General features: G+C 38.5%; 2 protein-coding genes across 2 annotated transcripts in view; both read left to right on the top strand.

Moving 5' to 3' along the window:
* LOC308075752 (uncharacterized protein) overlaps positions 1–20044 on the top strand; it is a 183717-nt gene that overhangs the window by 138393 nt on the left and 25280 nt on the right. The gene's annotated exons all lie outside the window — the stretch shown is intronic.
* Positions 1179–6018, top strand: LOC308076073 (low affinity immunoglobulin gamma Fc region receptor III-A-like). The gene is made up of 5 exons (XM_080416179.1): positions 1179–1271; positions 1986–2090; positions 3834–4094; positions 4182–4322; positions 5934–6018. The coding sequence occupies exons 1-5, from the start codon at positions 1187–1189 to the stop codon at positions 5993–5995; spliced, it is 654 nt and encodes a 217-aa protein (XP_080272305.1). The 5' UTR covers positions 1179–1186; the 3' UTR covers positions 5996–6018.

Raw genomic sequence — 20044 nt, forward strand, 5'->3', positions numbered from 1 at the left:
TTAACTCAGAGCAGTGTTATTTATTTAACTCTGGTAAAGAGTAAACATTTAACTCAGAGCAGTGTTATTTATTTAACTCTGGTAAAGAGTAAACATTTAACTCAGAGCAGTGTTATTTATCTAACTCTGGTAAAGAGTAAACATTTAACTCTGAGCAGTGTTATTTGTCTAATTACTTTAACTCTGGTAAGGAGTTAAAGAAGGAACTCTTGGTGTAGTGTTAAATGTTAAATATTTCCAAAGTGTTAATTTAACTCTAGAAAGTGTGGACCTATATAAACCCTGAAAAAGAGTTGAAATTGACTCTGAGAGAATCAATTCAACACCCATCTTTTTGCTGTGTAGTATGTGTGACTTAGGCTAAAATAGGCAATTTTTTCTGCCATTTTTTCACATGGTTTTGTCAAGTCTGGAGTAAATCAGTAAATCGTTAATCCTATTTAAACCTATTTAAATCTCTTATGTTACATAACTGACAGACAGTGTTATTTTTATGTTAATAGTCATAATTTGTTATAAACATTAGGGTGAAATGATTAAGAATTATATAGTTTTGTTTTGGATCAGTTTTTAATTTTTCCTGAAATAAAATTACTTTAGTAATTAGGCCATTAGTTAAGAAGGTGACAAAATCTGTTCTTTTAACTCACCAAAAGTGTGATTGCACACAATCATATTCATGCACAGAATTAGTGATTTTCTCTCTGGTCGATGGAATGCATGTTTTATTATATGTCTTGCTTTACACACAGCAAGGAGAACCATACATCAGTGCTTGCAGTCATATCATACAACAAAACTAAATTTGATTTCTTATGATGAAGTGGTGTTCTCATAAAAAAAAAACTAAGATGACGTGTAAGCATCCTCAACAGACTTCAGTCAGATGTATTGCAGTTGTTCTTTCATCAAATGTTAATGTTATTTACAGTGACATATAGCCGCTCATATATGATCACAACACATCATGTCTACTGGTAGAATGTATCTCTACCTCTCATCCCTTGTTATTTTCTCTCTGTCCACCTCCCCTCTCTCTCTCTCTCTCTCTCTCTCTCTCTCTCTCTCTCTCTCTCTCTCTCTCTCTCTCTCTCTCTCTCCAGTGTCTATCAGAGTCTCTCCTGAAAGATCTCTGTTCTTTGAACGTGAGTCCATCACACTGAGCTGTGAGGAAGATGGGAACGCTATGCAGGATGGGTCTGTGAGAAGAGAACCAGTAACCAGTAAGAGTACAGATGGAACCTGTGGCAAAGAATGGGGACAAACCAAAGGTATGGATGGATGGATGGAGGGAGGGAGGGAGGGAGGGTGGGATAGATGGATGGATGGATGGAGGGAGGGAGGGAGGGAGGGAGGGATGCATGGAGGGAGGGAGGGAGGGTGGGATAGATGGATGGATGGATAGTGTCATGAACTGGCTCACATCATGACAAAAAAGGAGACGACACACAGGATTAAACTTAACTCCTCCTACACAAGAATAGAGAACAATAATTAGAATCACAGCCAGGGCCGGTTCTGGGCTGATCAGCGACCTAGGCGGGATTCCTCTGATGCGGGGATTCCTCTGATGCGGGGATTCCTCTGATGCGGGGATTCCTCTGATGCGGGGGACCCGTTGCGCGCGCGCGAAATTTTCCGGTTTCTGATACTTTATTTTCTATTTTTGGCTACTTTATTTCGGTTTTAGGGTTAGGGTTAGGTTAGGGTTATGTTATTTAATTCTTATTTTTGCCTGATTTTACCGATTTATTATCAAAACATTTAAAATTAATTAAAATATATAATATATATATATATTTTTCCCCCGGCTTTTTTTTGCCGCCTCTCCAAACAGACGCTCTAGGCGGCCGCCTATGTCGCCTGTATGGACGCGCAGGCCCTGATCACAGCAACACTACACACATATAGGATGGGTCATCTCGATCGATCGATCGATACTTTTAACTGAAACCTCTCTTTCTTTTCATTGTGATTTTGTGCAGGAGAGTCCTGTGTCATGGAAGTCTATCGATGGGACAATGGAGAATACTGGTGTGAGTCCTCCAAGTCAAGAGAACGCAGCCAGTCCATCAACATTATGATCTATGGTATAATCACTATATTTACATCAATATTACCAATATATTGTAGTGGCTAGACAGACGTCATTCACTATCATTGTTAACACAGATAAAGGTTAATTCCTTTGAAGAGGTATGATGTCACAATTTGTCACAAAGATGTCATGAAATGGCTTTACTGCTAATTGTGTTGCTAAGCTTAGTTCAGAAACAGAGGTGTGGTGTTTCTCAACCAATCACTGTCACAGCCGATGGTACCGTCCCCTCGGGCTATGGGCTATGGGCAGCTGTTTGTTTGTGTGAGACCGATGGTACCGTCCCCTCGGGCTATGGGCTATGGGCAGCTGTTTGTTTGTGTGAGACCGATGGTACCGTCCCCTCTGGCTATGGGCAGCTGTTTGTTTGTTTGTGTCTCGTTGTGCAGTGAGACAGACAGAGAGAGATACTGTAGACACTGCTGAGACACCTTTATATAGTGCATTGCTTATTTCTCACCTCCAATGTTTTCAGATACTACATATTTTTATGTTTTCAGATACATATTTGAATGTACTGCTTAAGTTTACAACGAGTAATGCACCGTCTGGCCGTCATCTTTGGTTAGATAAAGAACGTAGCAGCCCAACAGTGTCTCCCTAATTACCTAACAGGTGTGAATGGAGGAATCACACAAGTGAATGAAATCAAGGTCTATATATGTCATCACGTCATGTTTTTAAACATTTCATGTTTAAGTAAAAACTGCTTCACAACGACAATGCTGGTGCAAGACATTCGCTGTAACAAATTTTTACATGCATATCTCTGTTGTCGGGCAGAAACCAGCCATGTCCAAAATATTAACTTTTCAGGAAAAAAATTATAATAATAATAATATGCCTCATGAAAGTTGGTATGGTGACTTTATACATTGTCAGATACTTGAATGTGTTCTTATATTATCATCACTTTACCCACATATATTATATTATATTATTATTATATTAAATACATTATATTATCATCACTTTACCCACATATATTATATTATATTATTATTATATTAAATACATTATATTATCATCACTTTACCCACATACATTATATTATATTATTATTATATTAAATACATTATATTATCATCACTTTACCCACATACATTATATTATATTATTATTCTATTAAATACATTATATTATTATTATATTAAATACATTATATTATTATTATATTAAATACATTATATTATCATCACTTTACCCACATACATTATATTATATTATTATTATTATTATTATTATTATTATTATTATTATTATATTAAATACATTATATTATCATCACTTTACCCACATACATTATATTATATTATTATATTAAATACATTAACGAAAAAACATCACATGGATGCATCTGGGACGTATCATCAGTGTTGTAGCCTGGGGTCATAGGATGTTTGGGGTCTCGCAACATACACCCTCACCCAGGTGACCCAGCCAGGGTTGATCAAGCCCCGACTTACGTCCCAGGTAGCTACCCACGGTCAGTCCTAAATAGGGAAAGACAGGGCCACTCAATACGCTTGTCCGAAACTACTCTGCCAGGAATGGGGGAGAGCGGAGGCTCTGGCACGTGGAGGGGCTAGGCTCTGTGGATGGCCTCCTGGCCGGGCTCCTCCTAGCACTGATATAATAATAAAAAACTTGGAATATGGAGGTAGGAGGTTTCTACCCGACAGAGACGATATATTACTGTATATAATTAATGTATGGTCCTTCTTGTTGGTTCTAGATGGACATGTGATCCTAGAGAGTCCTGAACATCCTGTGACAGAGGGAGGGAATGTCACACTGCGCTGCTGGTCCAAAGACAAGACAACAAAGAAAATATCCTCTGACCTCCCAGCTGGTTTCTATCTAAACGGATCCTTCATCAGCACAGAGTCTACAGGACAGATGACCATCCACCATGTTAACCAGTCTGATGAAGGATTGTACAAGTGTAACATCTCTGGCCTTGGAGAGTCACCAGAGAGCTGGATGGGAGTGACAAGTGAGTCTTTGTCAGATCATTTGACCATTATCACCATGAGAAGATAAATCAGTGTTTGGAAACTGAAAGCCATTGTTGTCTTTACAGATTCATCTTCCTCCTCCAGCCCCCCTGAACCCCCCCTCATCACTCGGAACCAACTGATCATTAAGATACTGGTGGCCACGCCTTATGTGATTTCAACCTTCCTCTACTTCTCTATACTGAGAGACAGAGCTAGAGCTAGAGGTGAGTTATATAAACACACCTTATATACACACTTTAACATGTGTCCATCATACTGATTCTCTCTCTCTCCCTCCCTCCCTCCCTCCCTCCCCCCCTCTCTCTCTCTCTCTCGCTCGCTCTCTCTCTCTAGTCCGTTTTCTGCGAGGCATAATAACTGTGGTGGCTTTCGTTGCATAAAAGTGAATGGAGTTTGTTGGTCCGTGCGTGTCTGTCCAACTCAGCTCGCCCAACTATCACGGAGCCCTGCCGTTACTGCGTCTGTGTTGTCGGCAGGGAGCTGCTTGGGGCTTGTTTGCATAGACCACGGCAGCGCTTGTTTCTTGCCCGTTTCACGGATGTGGCAACGAAGGTGCTCAGTTTTGGTCCCAGATGATGATGATTGGCTGTTAAAAGAACCATCCGGAAGTAAATTGCGAGCTGGCGAAGTGATTTGCATAGTATTGGGGCATAATGCGTTTCATATTAATTGTACATCGTGCAAGTAGAGTAACGGTATGGGAAGCAGCTGGTGTTACAGGCAGAATATTGAGGAATTTTGGGGGAAAATGTGGAGTTAGTTGGGCCATGTGTGTGCTTGGAGAGTGCTTTCATAGACTTGTGTAGCCTCCATGAGTTTGGCCGCCAATTATGATAGGAGGATACTCATATAGAGACATATTAACATGTGTCCATCATATGATACTCATATAGAGACATATTAACATGTGTCCATCATATGATACTCATATAGAGACATATTAACATGTGTCCATCATATGATACTCATATAGAGACATATTAACATGTGTCCATCATATGATACTCATACAGAGACATATTAACATGTGTCCATCATATGATACTCATATAGAGACATATTAACATGTGTCCATCATATGATACTCATACAGAGACATATTAACATGTGTCCATCATAATGATACTTACTGAGTGGAAGGGAGGCGGGGACATAGATTGGTGAAGCAATAGGAAGCGGCGCTGGAATCCAACCGCCTGGGTTTGGATCCGCCCTTCAAGACCATCGATAGGGCTCGCTCTTTCAGGCTAGAGGGTTTATAACCAAAGAGTTCAATGGATAATGAACACAGGATAGAACAATACAGTCACATGACTGGTGAGACCAGACAGGTAACGTAAGAGCAACTAAGGAGAACAGGAAACACTTATATGGAGTCAATACAAAATAAAGTGTAATGCAAAAAAACGAATTTAAACTAAGAAACTAGACACATTACTTCACAATTAAAGAAACACAACTGTAACATAAAACGTTAACTATGACTAATATAAGAAACATGAACACAACAAGAAAACACAGCAGGGAGACACAGCGTGACACAGATTGTGACACACTGTCCCTCAGAGGATCTCTAACTGTTATAATCTTGTGTTTATAATCTACATGCTTGGTGAATAAATTGACTTTCATTCTGAAAATAATACTTACAAATAATAAAGTGTTCTATAAAGTGTTCTATAGACCCCTTAACAGACGACGTCACACTGATAAGAACCGGTCTGCACGCAACCAGTATGCGCGCAATGAAACCCATTCTGTCAGGTCTCACTAGGACGTGCCTCACTAGCCAACTCTCTTTCTCTCTCTCTCAGCTGCAGCAGCCAATGCGAGGAACAGAAGAGACAATGATGTCATCATGGAGGTAGCTGTGTAGCCAATCAGAAGTGTTGAAGGTGATACCTCAGCAAAGCACTGCCTGTCAAAGTCACGAGTGCACGCACGCACGCACGCACGCACGCACGCACGCACGCACGCACGCACGCACGCACACACACACACACACACACACACACACACACACACACACTTAATCCAGAGTGATTTACAGTAAGCAGGAAAACACAAGGATCATAGGTAAACCAACAACCTTCAGTCTAAACAGTATAATATATAATAGTAGTATAATAATTATATAATAGTAATCTAGGATTACAGGTAAACCAACAACCTATCATCAGTCTAAACAGTCTTATCTTACAGTACAAGCAGTGAAATGTTGTTGTGACTAACATTTTAACGTAATTATGTCTTTTAAAAAAATGCAATGAAAATAATCCATAATAAATACTGGATGCAATGTAAGCAAGAGATGACATTATCATTTAGCATACATTAGCAGCAGTGTTAGGTCAGTGATACTGTATGTGGTTTGTCTGTAAGCATAAGGTTAGTGTTGTAGGGAATGAAAGTTAAAGGTAGGGTAAGTGATTTACTTTGGTTAAAGGTAGGGTAAGTGATTTTCTTTGGTTAAAATAAGTGTTAAATAGCTCTATATTCTGATAGTAATCATTGCTATAGAGTGTTTGTTCAGTAAAAGGAGTCTCCTTGTCTCTCCAGCTCTTTATTAAACAGAAAATGCATTTTCGTTTCAGTTTCAGTTTAATTTCCAATTTTATCCAATCAGGATAGAGAACTCAATCAGGATATAGATTAAACAAGTGAAATTGGAAGTGATGACAATAAGAAATGAGCAGGCAAAATTGGAACTGGAACACTATAAAAATGAAGCTTAAAAATGGGTACTTTCTCCTGATTGGCTGAGATTTTGACACCTACCGGAAAATGTATTTTCTGTTTATTAAAGAGCTGGAGAGACGGGGAGACTCCTGTTACTGAACAAACACTCTATAGAGCATCGCAGTTCCCGCCCCCTACGGGTGCCGGAAGAAAAAACTCAATGCATTTTTCCCATTGACATTTCCAAACATATTTATATCTATTAATTTAAGCCTCGAATCAAGCCATCATGACATGACATGAATCATGACCATAAAACGTTTGATTCTGTGATTATTTTTTTTTAAACGGCAAAACAAGGGTATTTATTAAATATAGTATATCATATAATTAAATATAAAATTTTAAAAAATCACAGAAAAAAACGTTTTATGGTCATGATTCATGTCAAGTCATGATGGCTTGATTCGAGGCTTGAATTAATAGATATAAATATTTTTGCAAATGTCAATGGGAAAAGTGCATTGAGTTTTTTCTTCCGGCACCAGGAAAAAACAGGAAGTGGGCGGGAACTGCGATGCTCTATAGCAATGATTACTATCAGAATATAGTGCTTTAACCTTTTAACAAAATACTTTTTGTTTTAACCAAAAAATATCACTTACCCTACTTTAAAATATTCGCATAGTAATCATTGCTATAGAGTGTTTGTTCAGTAAAAGGAGTCTCCATGTCTCTCCAGCTCTTTATTAAACAGAAAATGCATTTTCAGGGCTCTCTCCTGATTGGCTTAAATGTTGTCACCTACCTGAAAATGTACTATATTCTGTTTACTAAAGAGCTGGAGAGACCCCTGTGACCCAACAAACGCTCTGTAGTAATGATTACTATCACAATATACTGTAGTACTTTAACCTTTAAAAATAAAAACAATTAAAACATATATATATATATATCACTTACCGTACCTTTAATTAGGTCATGGAATAATGACAGGGATTTACTAAGCTGTTTACGCCCATATTTTGAACATACCGGCATTTACAAAAATTCCTACATTTAGGTGTCTGATTCATCAATCTATTATTGTCTGTGAATTTTGCGGGGGGGCCTTTCTCACGTCTGCTCAGAGGCATGACTTATGGGACCAAAGTTTATGTATATGCGAATGTATTATTCTTCATACAAAATCAATTACAATCCTGCCAAACCTCAAATAAAATATTTATGTGCCAAACATTTGTAAACACATATAAAAAGGAAAAAAAACATATGTCAAACGGTCTTTGTATGCATATTATAGACATGATGCAAAATTGCAAATTCAACCGATTTTTTTTTTCTTTTCAGCTAGTTGACGCATTTAGAGCTGAATTAATTTAGAGCTGAATTAATTTAGAGCTGAATTAATTTAGAGCTGAATTAATTTTGAGCTGAATTAATTTTGAGCTGAATTAATTTAGAGCTGAATTAATTTTGAGCTGAATTAATTTTGAGCTGAATTAATTTTGAGCTGAATTCATTTAGAGCTGAATTCATTTAGAGCTGAATTCATTTAGAGCTGAATTAATTTTGAGCTGAATTAATTTTGAGTTGAATTCATTTTGAGCTGAATTCATTTAGAGCTGAATTCATTTAGAGCTGAATTCATTTAGATTAATTATTAGGCGTGTTCGTCGTGTTTGCAAATGTGGCCACAGTTTCGCCTATTGGACTTTCATGCCAACTCCATATGACACGCTATTAATTTATAATAAACGCAGGTACCCAACTACCAGCATAATTAAATCTGTCTGAGGGGGTGTGATTACAAAAATATATATATATATTAGAAACCTTAACCCTTCCAAATAAAATGTAAATACTGTATATACTATACATCCTAATAACATGTCTACAGGTCAGGTGTTTTCTTGATTTGATTTGTATTTTTGATTCATTTCATTTCATTTGATAAGTTATGTTGTTCATGCTTAGTTTATTTTTGTTTATTGTTTTGTCTGTTAGCCCACCCTGAAGCATTGTGTGTGTGTGTGTGTGTGTGTGTGTGTGTGTGTGTGTGTGTGTGTGTGTGTGTGTGTGTGTGTGTGTGTGTGTGTGTGTGTGTGTGTGTGTAAAGCTGTACAGGCAAACTTAAAAGTTTTAATTTTCCTTCTATTTTCAATCCTTTAAATTGTACGTCTGTACCTCTGGAAATATTTATCATTATTAATCATTATAAACTATTGTAATTGTTCTATTCCTTGCATGAAGTGTTTTCTAATAAAGATTTGAATTTGAAAGCTTCCTACTTCTGTCTATGAAAGACATTAATTTAATGTACAAAGAGAATTATAATTATCTATCACATCACTTGAGTTCATAATGAGGGTCTATAACAGGCTGCTTCAGCTTTAACATAGACTATAAACTACTATAACAGGCTGGTTAGCTAGTAACATAGACTATAAACTACTATAACAGGCTGGTTAGCTAGTAACATAGGCTATAAACTACTATAACAGGCTGGTTAGCTAGTAACATAGACTATAAACTACTATAACAGGCCAGTTAGCTAGTAACATAGACTATAAACTACTATAACAGGCTGGTTAGCTAGGAACATAGACTATAAACTACTATAACAGGCCGGTTAGCTAGTAACATAGACTATAAAATACTATAACAGGCTGGTTAGCTAGGAACATAGACTATAAACTACTATAACAGGCTGGTTAGCTAGTAACATAGACTATAAACTACTATAACAGGCTGCTTCATAGCTTTAACATAGACTATAAATTACTATAACAGGCTGGTTAGCTAGTAACATAGACTATAAACTACTATAACAGGCTGGTTAGCTAGTAACATAGACTATAAACTACTATAACAGGCTGGTTTAGCTAGTAACATAGACTATAAACTACTATAACAGGCTGCTTCATAGCTTTAACATAGACTAAACTACTATAACAGGCTGGTTAGCTAGTAACATAGACTATAAACTACTATAACAGGCTGGTTAGCTAGTAACATAGACTATAAACTACTATAACAGGCTGCTTCATAGCTTTAACATAGACTATAAACTACTATAACAGGCTGGTTAGCTAGTAACATAGACTATAAACTACTATAACAGGCTGGTTAGCTAGTAACATAGACTATAAACTACTATAACAGGCTGCTTCATAGCTTTAACATATAAACTACTATAACAGGCTGGTTAGCTAGTAACATAGACTATAAACTACTATAACAGACTGGTTAGCTAGTAACATAGACTACAAACTACTATAACAGGCTGCTTCATAGCTTTAACATAGACTATAAACTACTATAACAGGCTGGTTAGCTAGTAACATAGACTATAAACTACTATAACAGGCTGGTTAGCTAGTAACATAGACTATAAACTACTATAACAGGCTGCTTCATAGCTTTAACATAGACTATAAACTACTATAACAGGCTGGTTAGCTAGTAACATAGACTATAAACTACTATAACAGGCTGGTTAGCTAGTAACATAGACTATAAACTACTATAACAGGCTGGTTAGCTAGTAACATAGACTATAAACTACTATAACAGGCTGGTTAGCTAGTAACATAGACTATAAACGACTATAACAGGCTGGTTCATAGCTTTAACATAGACTATAAACTACTATAACAGGCTGGTTCATATATAGTAACATAGAATCAAACCTTTAGGTAAATCAGACACTGCTTAAAGGAATATTTCAAATACATTTTGAAATATTTTGTACTTTTAGAGATATTTCACTTTTAATTGCTAAAAAAATCCCATTCATTTCGATGGGGAAATTTTGTACTTTTAGCTAGAAACTCTGTTCCAACTCTACAACATTCGGCCTACTTAGGACATGTTGGCTACCATTTGAATTTTTGAAATAATTAGTACTTTTAGAGATATTTCACTTTGAATTGCCTAAAAATCCATTATTTATTTTTTTGACCTCTAACTAGTCCTTCATACTTTTAGCTACAAACTCCGTACTTAGGACATGTTTGAATTTTTGATCTGAATTTAACTTTTTCACTTTGAATTTCCCCATTGAAATGAATGGGATTTTCCACCCGTTCCACCTGTTTTTTGACGGCTACCATTTTAATTTTTGAAATAATTTGTACTTTTAAACCTTTTGAACCTTTCAAACCTTTCACATCTTTCAAACCTTTAGAACCTTTAAAACCTTTCAAACCTTTTACATCTTTCAAACCTTTCAAACCTTTTACATCTTTCAAACCTTTCAAACCTTTCAAACCTTTAGAACCTTTCAAACCTTTTACACCTTTCAAACCTTTCGAACCTCTTAAACCTTTCAAACCTTTAGAACATTTCAAACCTTTAGAACCTCTTAAACCTTTCAAACCTTTAGAACATTTCAAACCTTTCGAACCTCTTAAACCTTTCAAACCTTTAGAACCTTTCGAACCTTTCGAACCTCTTAAACCTTTCAAACCTTTAGAACATTTCAAACCTTTAGAACCTCTTAAACCTTTCAAACCTTTAGAACCTTTCAAACCTTTAGAACCTTTCACATCTTTCAAACCTTTCAAACTTTTAGAACTTTAAACCTTTCAAACCTTTAACTCTACTAATACTATCAATACTCAATACCATCAACATTCTTAGCGATCCCACACTTTCTTCAGGAACAGTACTTTCTAGTTAAAAATAGTATTCTGGTTAAAACATGGTTAGGAGTTTAGTGTCTTACTGAACACTTCAAAATAGATTGGGTGCTGTGATTTGGCTGTGGGCTGATCAACTAGTCATTATTTGTGTATTTGGTCATAAATATTTGTTTCATTTGCCCGTTTTTATTTCTGTTGTATAGAGTTCTTGTTGCTCTTCCTCTGCTTTTTTTTATCAATCAATCAATCAATCAATCAATCAATCAATTAATCACATTGTATTGAACACAAATACAGGGTAAGGGTGCGGTCACACCGAACTTTAATTCTGCCTTTAATTCGGCGGATTCTGCCAATGCTTTTCAATGGGAACAGAGCGCTTTGTTGCCATTCAAGGATTTCCGCAAAAAAACGCACTGTTCCCATTGAAAAGCATTGTCAGAATCCACCCTCATAGGCAGAATTACAGTTCGGTGTCACCGCACCCTAAGAGTGAAGTGAAGTTGTGCAGGCTTTCACTGTTGCTGTTTAAAATAAGGGAGAATAAAAGAGAAGAGCATAAAATATGCAGAGTAAAATAAGTCCTAGATCAACGTGAAGTGCATTCAGTATATTACACAGTCAATAAAAGGCACAGCCTTGGGTTTTGCTACAGTATAGGTAAAAACTCTAAACTGTTGCTAGGTAAAAACTCTAAACTGTTGCTGGGTAAAACCTCTTAACTGCCAAAGTCTCTTGTTGTGACTGTTGAGACTCCGTTATCACTTGCCAGGTTATGAACTGATTTTACGATTATAAACTATATGATTATATGATTTTAACCACTTAAACCCTAATTTGTTGACCAGGATCCCATAGGGCTCTGTACTTGGTCCGCTCCTTTTTTCCCTCTACACCAAATCTCTTTGCTGAAGGTACCTGATCTGCAAGCTCACAACGTGCCACTTTGTTACCTGTTGTGAGCTTGTAGATTACTATTACTATTTTCACTTAACGTTCGCCCCATAATAGGGACGCTATGGTTCATGTGGTTAATGACATGAAGTATTGACGTCCATCAAGGGACTGAACAGTATCTTCAGCGTGTATTACTGCCAGTGTTTCTCTGTACTTGTCTCTTACAAATAAAATAATGAACATATTAACATTTTAGGGGCAGGTTCACATGGCCTTTAATGTTGTCAGTTTTGTGGTGGGGCACAAAGGCCAAAGGCCAGGGCAGGAAGGCCATCAAATAAAGTCAGAAATAACACATTTGTTCGATTGAAGTTTTTCTACGTAATAAAACTTTGAGTGAAATGATATATGTTATATTTCACAAAATACTTTCTTGGTATTATACATTATACATTTCCAATATTTGTAGAAACTCCTGAGTCAAAAGATCACAGCCCTGGACTAAACAGAGTCAGTGGATTCATGTGTAGATGGATGGATGGAGAGTTAAACATTCACATTATCAACAAAACACAGCGTTGTTTCAAAACTGTTAGGTTACAGTACAGTACTGGACTGGACTGCACTGCACTGCACTGCACTGCACTGCACTGCACTGCACTGCACTGCACTGCACTGTACTGCACTGTACTGTACTGTACTGTACTGTACACAAGTCTAAGCTTCTTATTTTACAGGACATTTATACTTATACTTCTCCTTCATCAAACAATATTGTTTTTTAAATGTTTTTCTGACCACTTCAGATCCATTACATTCAATCACCACAAGTGATAGGATTGAGATAATTATGAATTATGCTTCTCTTAGAATGTCTGACCCTCATCTGTCCTAAAACTTTAAAAAAGGTGAAAAAAACACATGAAAAGTGGAAAACAATAGCATGTGTGTTCATGAGAGTCTAGTCCTACCACCACACCACAACCCTCCCCCCTCCCATCCTGTCTCTTATAGCTAGTAAAATAGACTGGATGTCATGTGATCCATGAAGCACAGATACACAGAAAAACCACTAACACACACACACACACACACACACACACACACACACACACACACCACCTCTACACTTACATAAACACACACGTACACACGACACATACATATACACAATTACAAGAAGTCAGTGATATGGGGTGTGTGCGTGCGTGCGTGCGTGCGTGTGTGTGTGTGTGTGTGTGTGTGTGTGTGTGTGTGTGTGTGTGTGTGTGCATGCGTGCATGTGTGTGTGTGTGTGTGTGTGTGTGTGTGTGTGTGTGTGTGTGTGTGTGTGTGTGTGTGTGTGTGTGTGTGTGTGTGTGTGTGTGTCCTCAACTGACCTGCATCAGACTTCGTTGATGTTTTGATCTTCCTTCATTGTGTTTTATAATTATTTATATGATTGTATCATCCGAAAGGCATGGCGAGAGAGTATGTTTTGCTCTCTGTCCGTCCGTCCGTCCGTCCGTCCGTCCGTCCGTCCGTCCATCCGTCCGTGTGTGTGTGTGTTTGTCTGTGCACAGCTAATCTCCGGCACTGTTGGCCCGGCCACTGCGAAACTGTGCACACAATTGGTACACAGTATCTCTATAGTCATGTGATCAACACGAATCTGGCCGAATTTCCATTTTCCATCCTGATAGGCTAAGATTGGCTTCCAAAGTTTGCAGGATTGGTTTGTTTTTACCAAAATGCCTCAAATCATCAACGCAGCATGCGATTTCCGTGAAATTGTGCACGCACATTCATACTAGGCCGAGGAAGAAATGCCACTTAAAATCAGCCTCATGGTGGCTGATTCGCGTTTTTACCTATAACTGCACCGATCTGCGTGAAACTTTGCACGGAATGCACGCACTCTCCCTAGAGGCCAAGGAAAAACATTTGCCCTGCATTTTTCACAGCCTTTTAGAGCGCCACCAGGAGGCTGACTTTTGTAAAACTAATATTTTGCTATTACTCCTTCAGATTCTGTCCAAAAATCACACAAATCGGTACACAGTATCTATAAAATGCCTCAGATCATGAATGCAGCGTGTGATTTCCGTGAAGTTTTGCACACACATTCCCACTAGGCCGAGGGAGAAATACCACCCTTTTCACATTGGCCTATTATAGCGCCACCAGGGGGGCAAAATAACTACTTTACTATAGACAATTATAAATTACTTTACTATAGACAATTCATTGTTTTGTTCATTTGCATTTAGGGTAATACTTATCCTCATGCAGCTACCTTTAGAAAAAATGAAAGAAAAATGAGAAGACTATCATGAACAATTAGTTCAGAAGCCAAATGATATGACATACATGTAGCTACAGTACACCACCACCCATCAGCTCTATAGAATATATTGTCGGGCAGAAACCTCGGGCAGAAACCTCTATCTCCATATTTTAACTTTTCATGTTTTTTTCGTATATGAATGTCCTACTTCGTCATACTACAGTGTCACATAAAAGTAGCAAAAATAGACGATCTACAAGCTCAGAACGTGTTGCATCGCGACATGTTTTGAGCTTGTAGATCAGCTATTTTTGGCTATTTTTGCAAATTGTATCAGCTTTGGACATATGAGGTTTCCACCTGACGGCAATGATAGACATAGTTTGTGTAAGTTTGATCTCATTCTTCATAAAGTCTCTGATAAAGTACGTTTTGTGTTGTTCAACCCATGAAGTAAGTTGATTTTAAGTGGAAGGTTTCTGGTATTGAAGTGAATTATCTTCAGACCTTTAACACACAATGTTAAAGAGAATACTGCAGCTGACCAGACATAATAGCACAGAACAGATCCAAAGAATCTCAATGTCACAAAAACACACACAAGACAAACAAACAGAACACATAACAAACACAAAAAAAGACAATGTATTGCACTCTGGGTGTTGCCAGCGAATGAGAGTGACTGTAGGATGGGACTTCCGGGGGAAGTGACGTGTTGTTGTGAACAGAAGCTGGAGAGTATTGTGTTCAGTGATGTACATCCACAAGCCTATTATGAAGTTCATAATGGATAATAAAGCCGATGCATCCGGTGTTGGGCAGTAACAAGTTAATTAATAATATATTACTGTAATATCATTACTTTACCCAGTAATGAGTAGTATATCGTGTTACTCTGCGAAAACTGTAATATTATGTTACTCATCCAAGAAACACTAAGACTAAGGAATAAAATCAATAAAAACAGTGTAAAGAAGAAAAAGCGGGGGGGGGGGGCGGGGGGGTAAGCTGGGGTAAGCGATATTGAAGAGGTGGGTTTTGAGGGTGGTTTTGAAGGTTTGGAGGCTGGGGGCATCTCTTTTCTTTTTGGGGGGGGGGGGGCTTTTATGCCTTTATTGATAGGACAGTAGGCTGACAGGAAATGGGGAGAGAGATGGGGAGTGACACGCAGCAAAGGCCGTCGGGAACGGGATTCGAACCCCCGACACGCTGTCAGGCTACACCAGTGGTCCAGGCCGGGTTGGGGCATCTCTGAGATGTTGGGGAGTGCATTCCACAGGGTTGGGGCAGTACCCAGGTACGGTACTTGGTCTTGGGGACCTCAAGGAGGTTTGTGGGGGTCCTCAAGAGAACGTGATCTCAACCAGCGCTCTTAAAAAATGAACTGAGAGGAAGTGTATGTATGTATGTATGTATGTATGTATGTATGTATGTATACAGGCTTCCTGCATCTTCCTCTCAGTTCATTTTTTTAAGAGCGCTGGTTGAGACCACGTTCCAAACCGTCTCTTGAGGACCCCCACAAACCTCCTTGAGGTCCCCAAGACCAAGTACTGTACCTGGGGCAACAGAGCTTTTTCTTTTTCTGCCCCAACCTGTCTATATATAGACAGACAGACGTACGTATGTGTAGTGTTAGTATCAGTGTGTGTGTGTGTGTGTGTGTGTGTGTGTGTGTGTGTGTGTGTGTGTGTGTGTGTGTGGGGGGGGGGGTGGGGGGGGGTGTGTGGTTGAAGTTCTTACAAAGAAGGAAATGGACTGTTCATCCATCCAGCAGCACAGTGGTCTGTATCAAACCACACAGCTCTGCTCTCACTCTCTTTCAGTCAGTCCGTTTGTCAAGATGAAATCTACACCATCCTACATAATAACATGTGAGTACTTTATTTATATCTTATTCTAATTTACTTTTGCATTATTTTGTTAGCAAACAAGGTTATTAAAGTGCTGGAGGGACAGTTTACTGCAAATGGCTGAAAATGGATAAATTACAAATGTATTTTTGTTTGGTTAAATGCCTACCAGCCTGTCAGGACACAGGTTTTAAAGTTTGGCATAATTGAGGGTTAATAGTGTTGCGTTGAAGCATGATGAGATTAGTTTTTTCTGTGAGAGTTGTTGGGTAACATGAAAGTAGTGTTGTTATTATTGTCTCCACTGTATGGCCGAAGGCTAGACACGGCCCCTATTCAGGGTGAAATTTGAACAAACCACTAATTACGGATTTCGGACTAGGCAAGAGGCGTTTCCCCGCAAAATTCGGTATTCTGTGGCACCCCTCTCACCCGCCAAACACCTGAGCTACCCCTTACATTATGCATAGGTGTGGTTTGGGCGTTACAATGATAAAACCAATCACCGTGCCAGAAGCCATTGCCTTTAAGAGAAGACTGCGCTAGCCGTCATCCCCGATCCAATATATGCTCTAGCCTATCTCCCTGTCTGCAGTCTCTGCACTGTTGCCTGGTCTGATTATTATAAGCCGCATTGGGCTTGTTTTCCTTCTTTTTTTTTATTTTGTCCAAATACATTTTTATATTAATTTGTAGCCTATTGTGTTCACAATAAGCTTGTCATATTAGTCAGATCCGGAATAGTATATGAAAGCCATTTAAAATAGTTATACTATTGGTACACACCGGCTGCTCCCAAATAATTAATTACATCATGTTGCGACAACGCTCCTACGTGGTACACAGACAAACAGTAGCACATGGGTATAATAAATTGGACAGTTTTAGGAAAGGTCTATAGCCTATGTACTCACGTTGGCTGTTATTGTTCTATTTCCACCATTCTAATGGATTCCAGGGGTGTGTAAACATCTCTGAAGTTGCTCCATAGTTTCCTCTGAAGTGACGCAGTTAAAGTTAACTTACATCCATATTGTCCCCGTTATCTTTCATCATCCACCTTTGTTCAGTAATCCCGAACAGAGCTAAACTTTAAGTTTACATCAATCAAAGCCTCTCAAACCCAGACACATTGCTGCGATGCGTATGTGCGTCGCCTACCTACCCAAAATAACAGACATACAAGCTATCAACGGCGCTGCGTCATGTTGTGTCGACAGCTTACAGATCTGTTATTTTGGACAGCATACAATGAGGCGCGCGCGCGCCACGGAGTAGCCTATCACTAAACCAAAAACATTACATTACGTGGTCAACAACATACTAATGTAACTTGCTTGGAGCTTTATGCAGTGGTTCTCAACCTGTGGGTCGAGACCACAATGGAGCACCCAACGCCTGGCGAGCTTGTAGATCTGCTATTTTCACAATATTTATCTGTGGAACCGAGTCAAACAAAATGGGGGGGGGGGGTCCCCAGTTCAAATATGGTTATTTTGGGGGGTCATGAACGTAGCGTTTACGCGGGGAATATAATAATAATATAGGCTAATATATATAATATAGGCTATAATATAATATTCACGCAGCATGGGTTTAATGAGACAGCAGCCAAAATGAAAATCACACTATGATCCGATCATCTTATAAAAAATGTAAGCGCTTAAGATTTTAGCCCAAACCCAACGGGACCCGACCCGGCCCGTCGGCACCGGCTGAGCCGGGTCTACGTTTTTTTTACATCCAAATAAATTCACATATTAATTAATTTGTAGCGTAGGCTATTGTGTTCACAATAAGCAACTTGTCATATTAGTCAAATCCCCAAGAGTATATGAAAGCCATTTAAAATAGTTATATATTCTTACACAGCTGATGCCAAATAATTAATCAACAGGGCAGCGCAACGCAAAAGTAAAATCAAGTCATGACGCAGCAGCAGATCGAGCACCCTTTAAAGTTTAAACCATAACATGACATCTTCAGACTATTGAGCTTTCTTCATGTCTTTTTCACCTCAAAGTAAATGTTGGATTATTTCTTCAAATGAGAGCACAGCGGGCAGTAGCCTAGAAGGTAACATTGGATGTGATTTCTCCATCACAAAAATGATTACGGTTATTCTATGAAACATATTTCATAGAATAACCATAATCATTTTTAAATGGTTATGGGGCAGTGTATATATTTATATAGCCCTATTTGCTCCAAGCTGTTTTTTAAATAAAATATAGACTGCTGGAAGAATTAACGAATTACCAAGATTTAATGAGAAATAAGGCTTCTTTAGAAAAATGACTGACGGGCTGGGCTGGGCCTAATTTGTCAATTATTAGTCGAGCCGGGCTGAAATATTTAGGGGATATGAAAGCTCTAGTTATAGTAGTTTGAAGTGCTCATGTGGCTAGTTGCTTCTTTTTGTTTTCATAGACCTGCGGTTGCTTATTTCTCGCCAAGGCTGGCAACACGGCTCATGGTCCAACGCACAAAGCCATTGTAGTGTCTGTGTGCACTTGGGGGGTGATTTTATAAACCAGCGGGTGGTATTAGATTCCACTAACCCCCCCCCCGAAACCCGTACCCATGTGTGTCTGTAGAATTGCAATGTGGGGGATATAGCAACAACACGCCCACGGGCACACCTCCACGCGCAAATAACGGCGTCGGCATAATGGTGACGGGTAGAGCAGGTGCTAGAATAACCTATTGGGGCGGCGCAGCTCCATTATCAGTATTTAACAGGCTAAGGGTAGCGTTGCGGCTGGGAAAACTGGCACAGTCTGTCCGTCCGTCCGTCCGTGTGTGTGTGTGTGTGTAACGCTGTGGGCTATATTTTTCGCACATTATTCGCCGGTGCCTTACCCATTATCCCTAAACTTATTTTTAAAAACATTTTCAAATAGCCGATCTACATTGAAACGTTGTGAGCTTGTAAATAAAAAAATAGTTTACCTATGTTTTTAAAAATAAGTTTAGAGATAATGGGTAAGGCACCAGCAAAAAATAGGGCCCCGTTTCTGATTGCTGTGAAACTTTGCATGCGCATTACTACTGTCTGTCTGTCTCCCTCTCTCTACAGTGGTGTATCTCCTCATATGTTGTGGTCCTGTTCAACCAGACGGTGAGACAACTTAATTGCATTGCATTATGGGTAGAGTGAGATAAGACATCTGATTCATTAGAGAAAATGTTTAACCATTCTGTCACATTGTTTTATTATTAATATGTATATATTCCACTGCTTACAATTAGGACTTTTTGACATGTCTGACATGTTTTCCTTGTTTCTTTTTATGGCAATTGCGTCATTGTACACAATCGGCAAATGACAAAACAAAAGATGATTGATTTTTTTTTCTTGTAATAATGACTTAATAGCAGTGGTGGAAAAAGTACTCAAACTTTTTACTTAAGTAAAAGTATCAATACTGCAATATAGAAATACTATGTTACAAGTAAAAGTGCGGAATAAAAAATGTACTTGAGTAAAAGTACAAAAGTATTGGCATCAAAATGTCCTTGAAGTACCAAAAGTAAAAGTACTAATTTTGCAGAATGTCCCATTTCACATGTTTTCAAATGTA

The sequence above is a fragment of the Gymnoscopelus braueri genome (genome assembly GCF_963280865.1).
Source record: "Gymnoscopelus braueri genome assembly, chromosome: 20".
Classification (NCBI taxonomy): Eukaryota; Metazoa; Chordata; class Actinopteri; order Myctophiformes; family Myctophidae; genus Gymnoscopelus; species Gymnoscopelus braueri.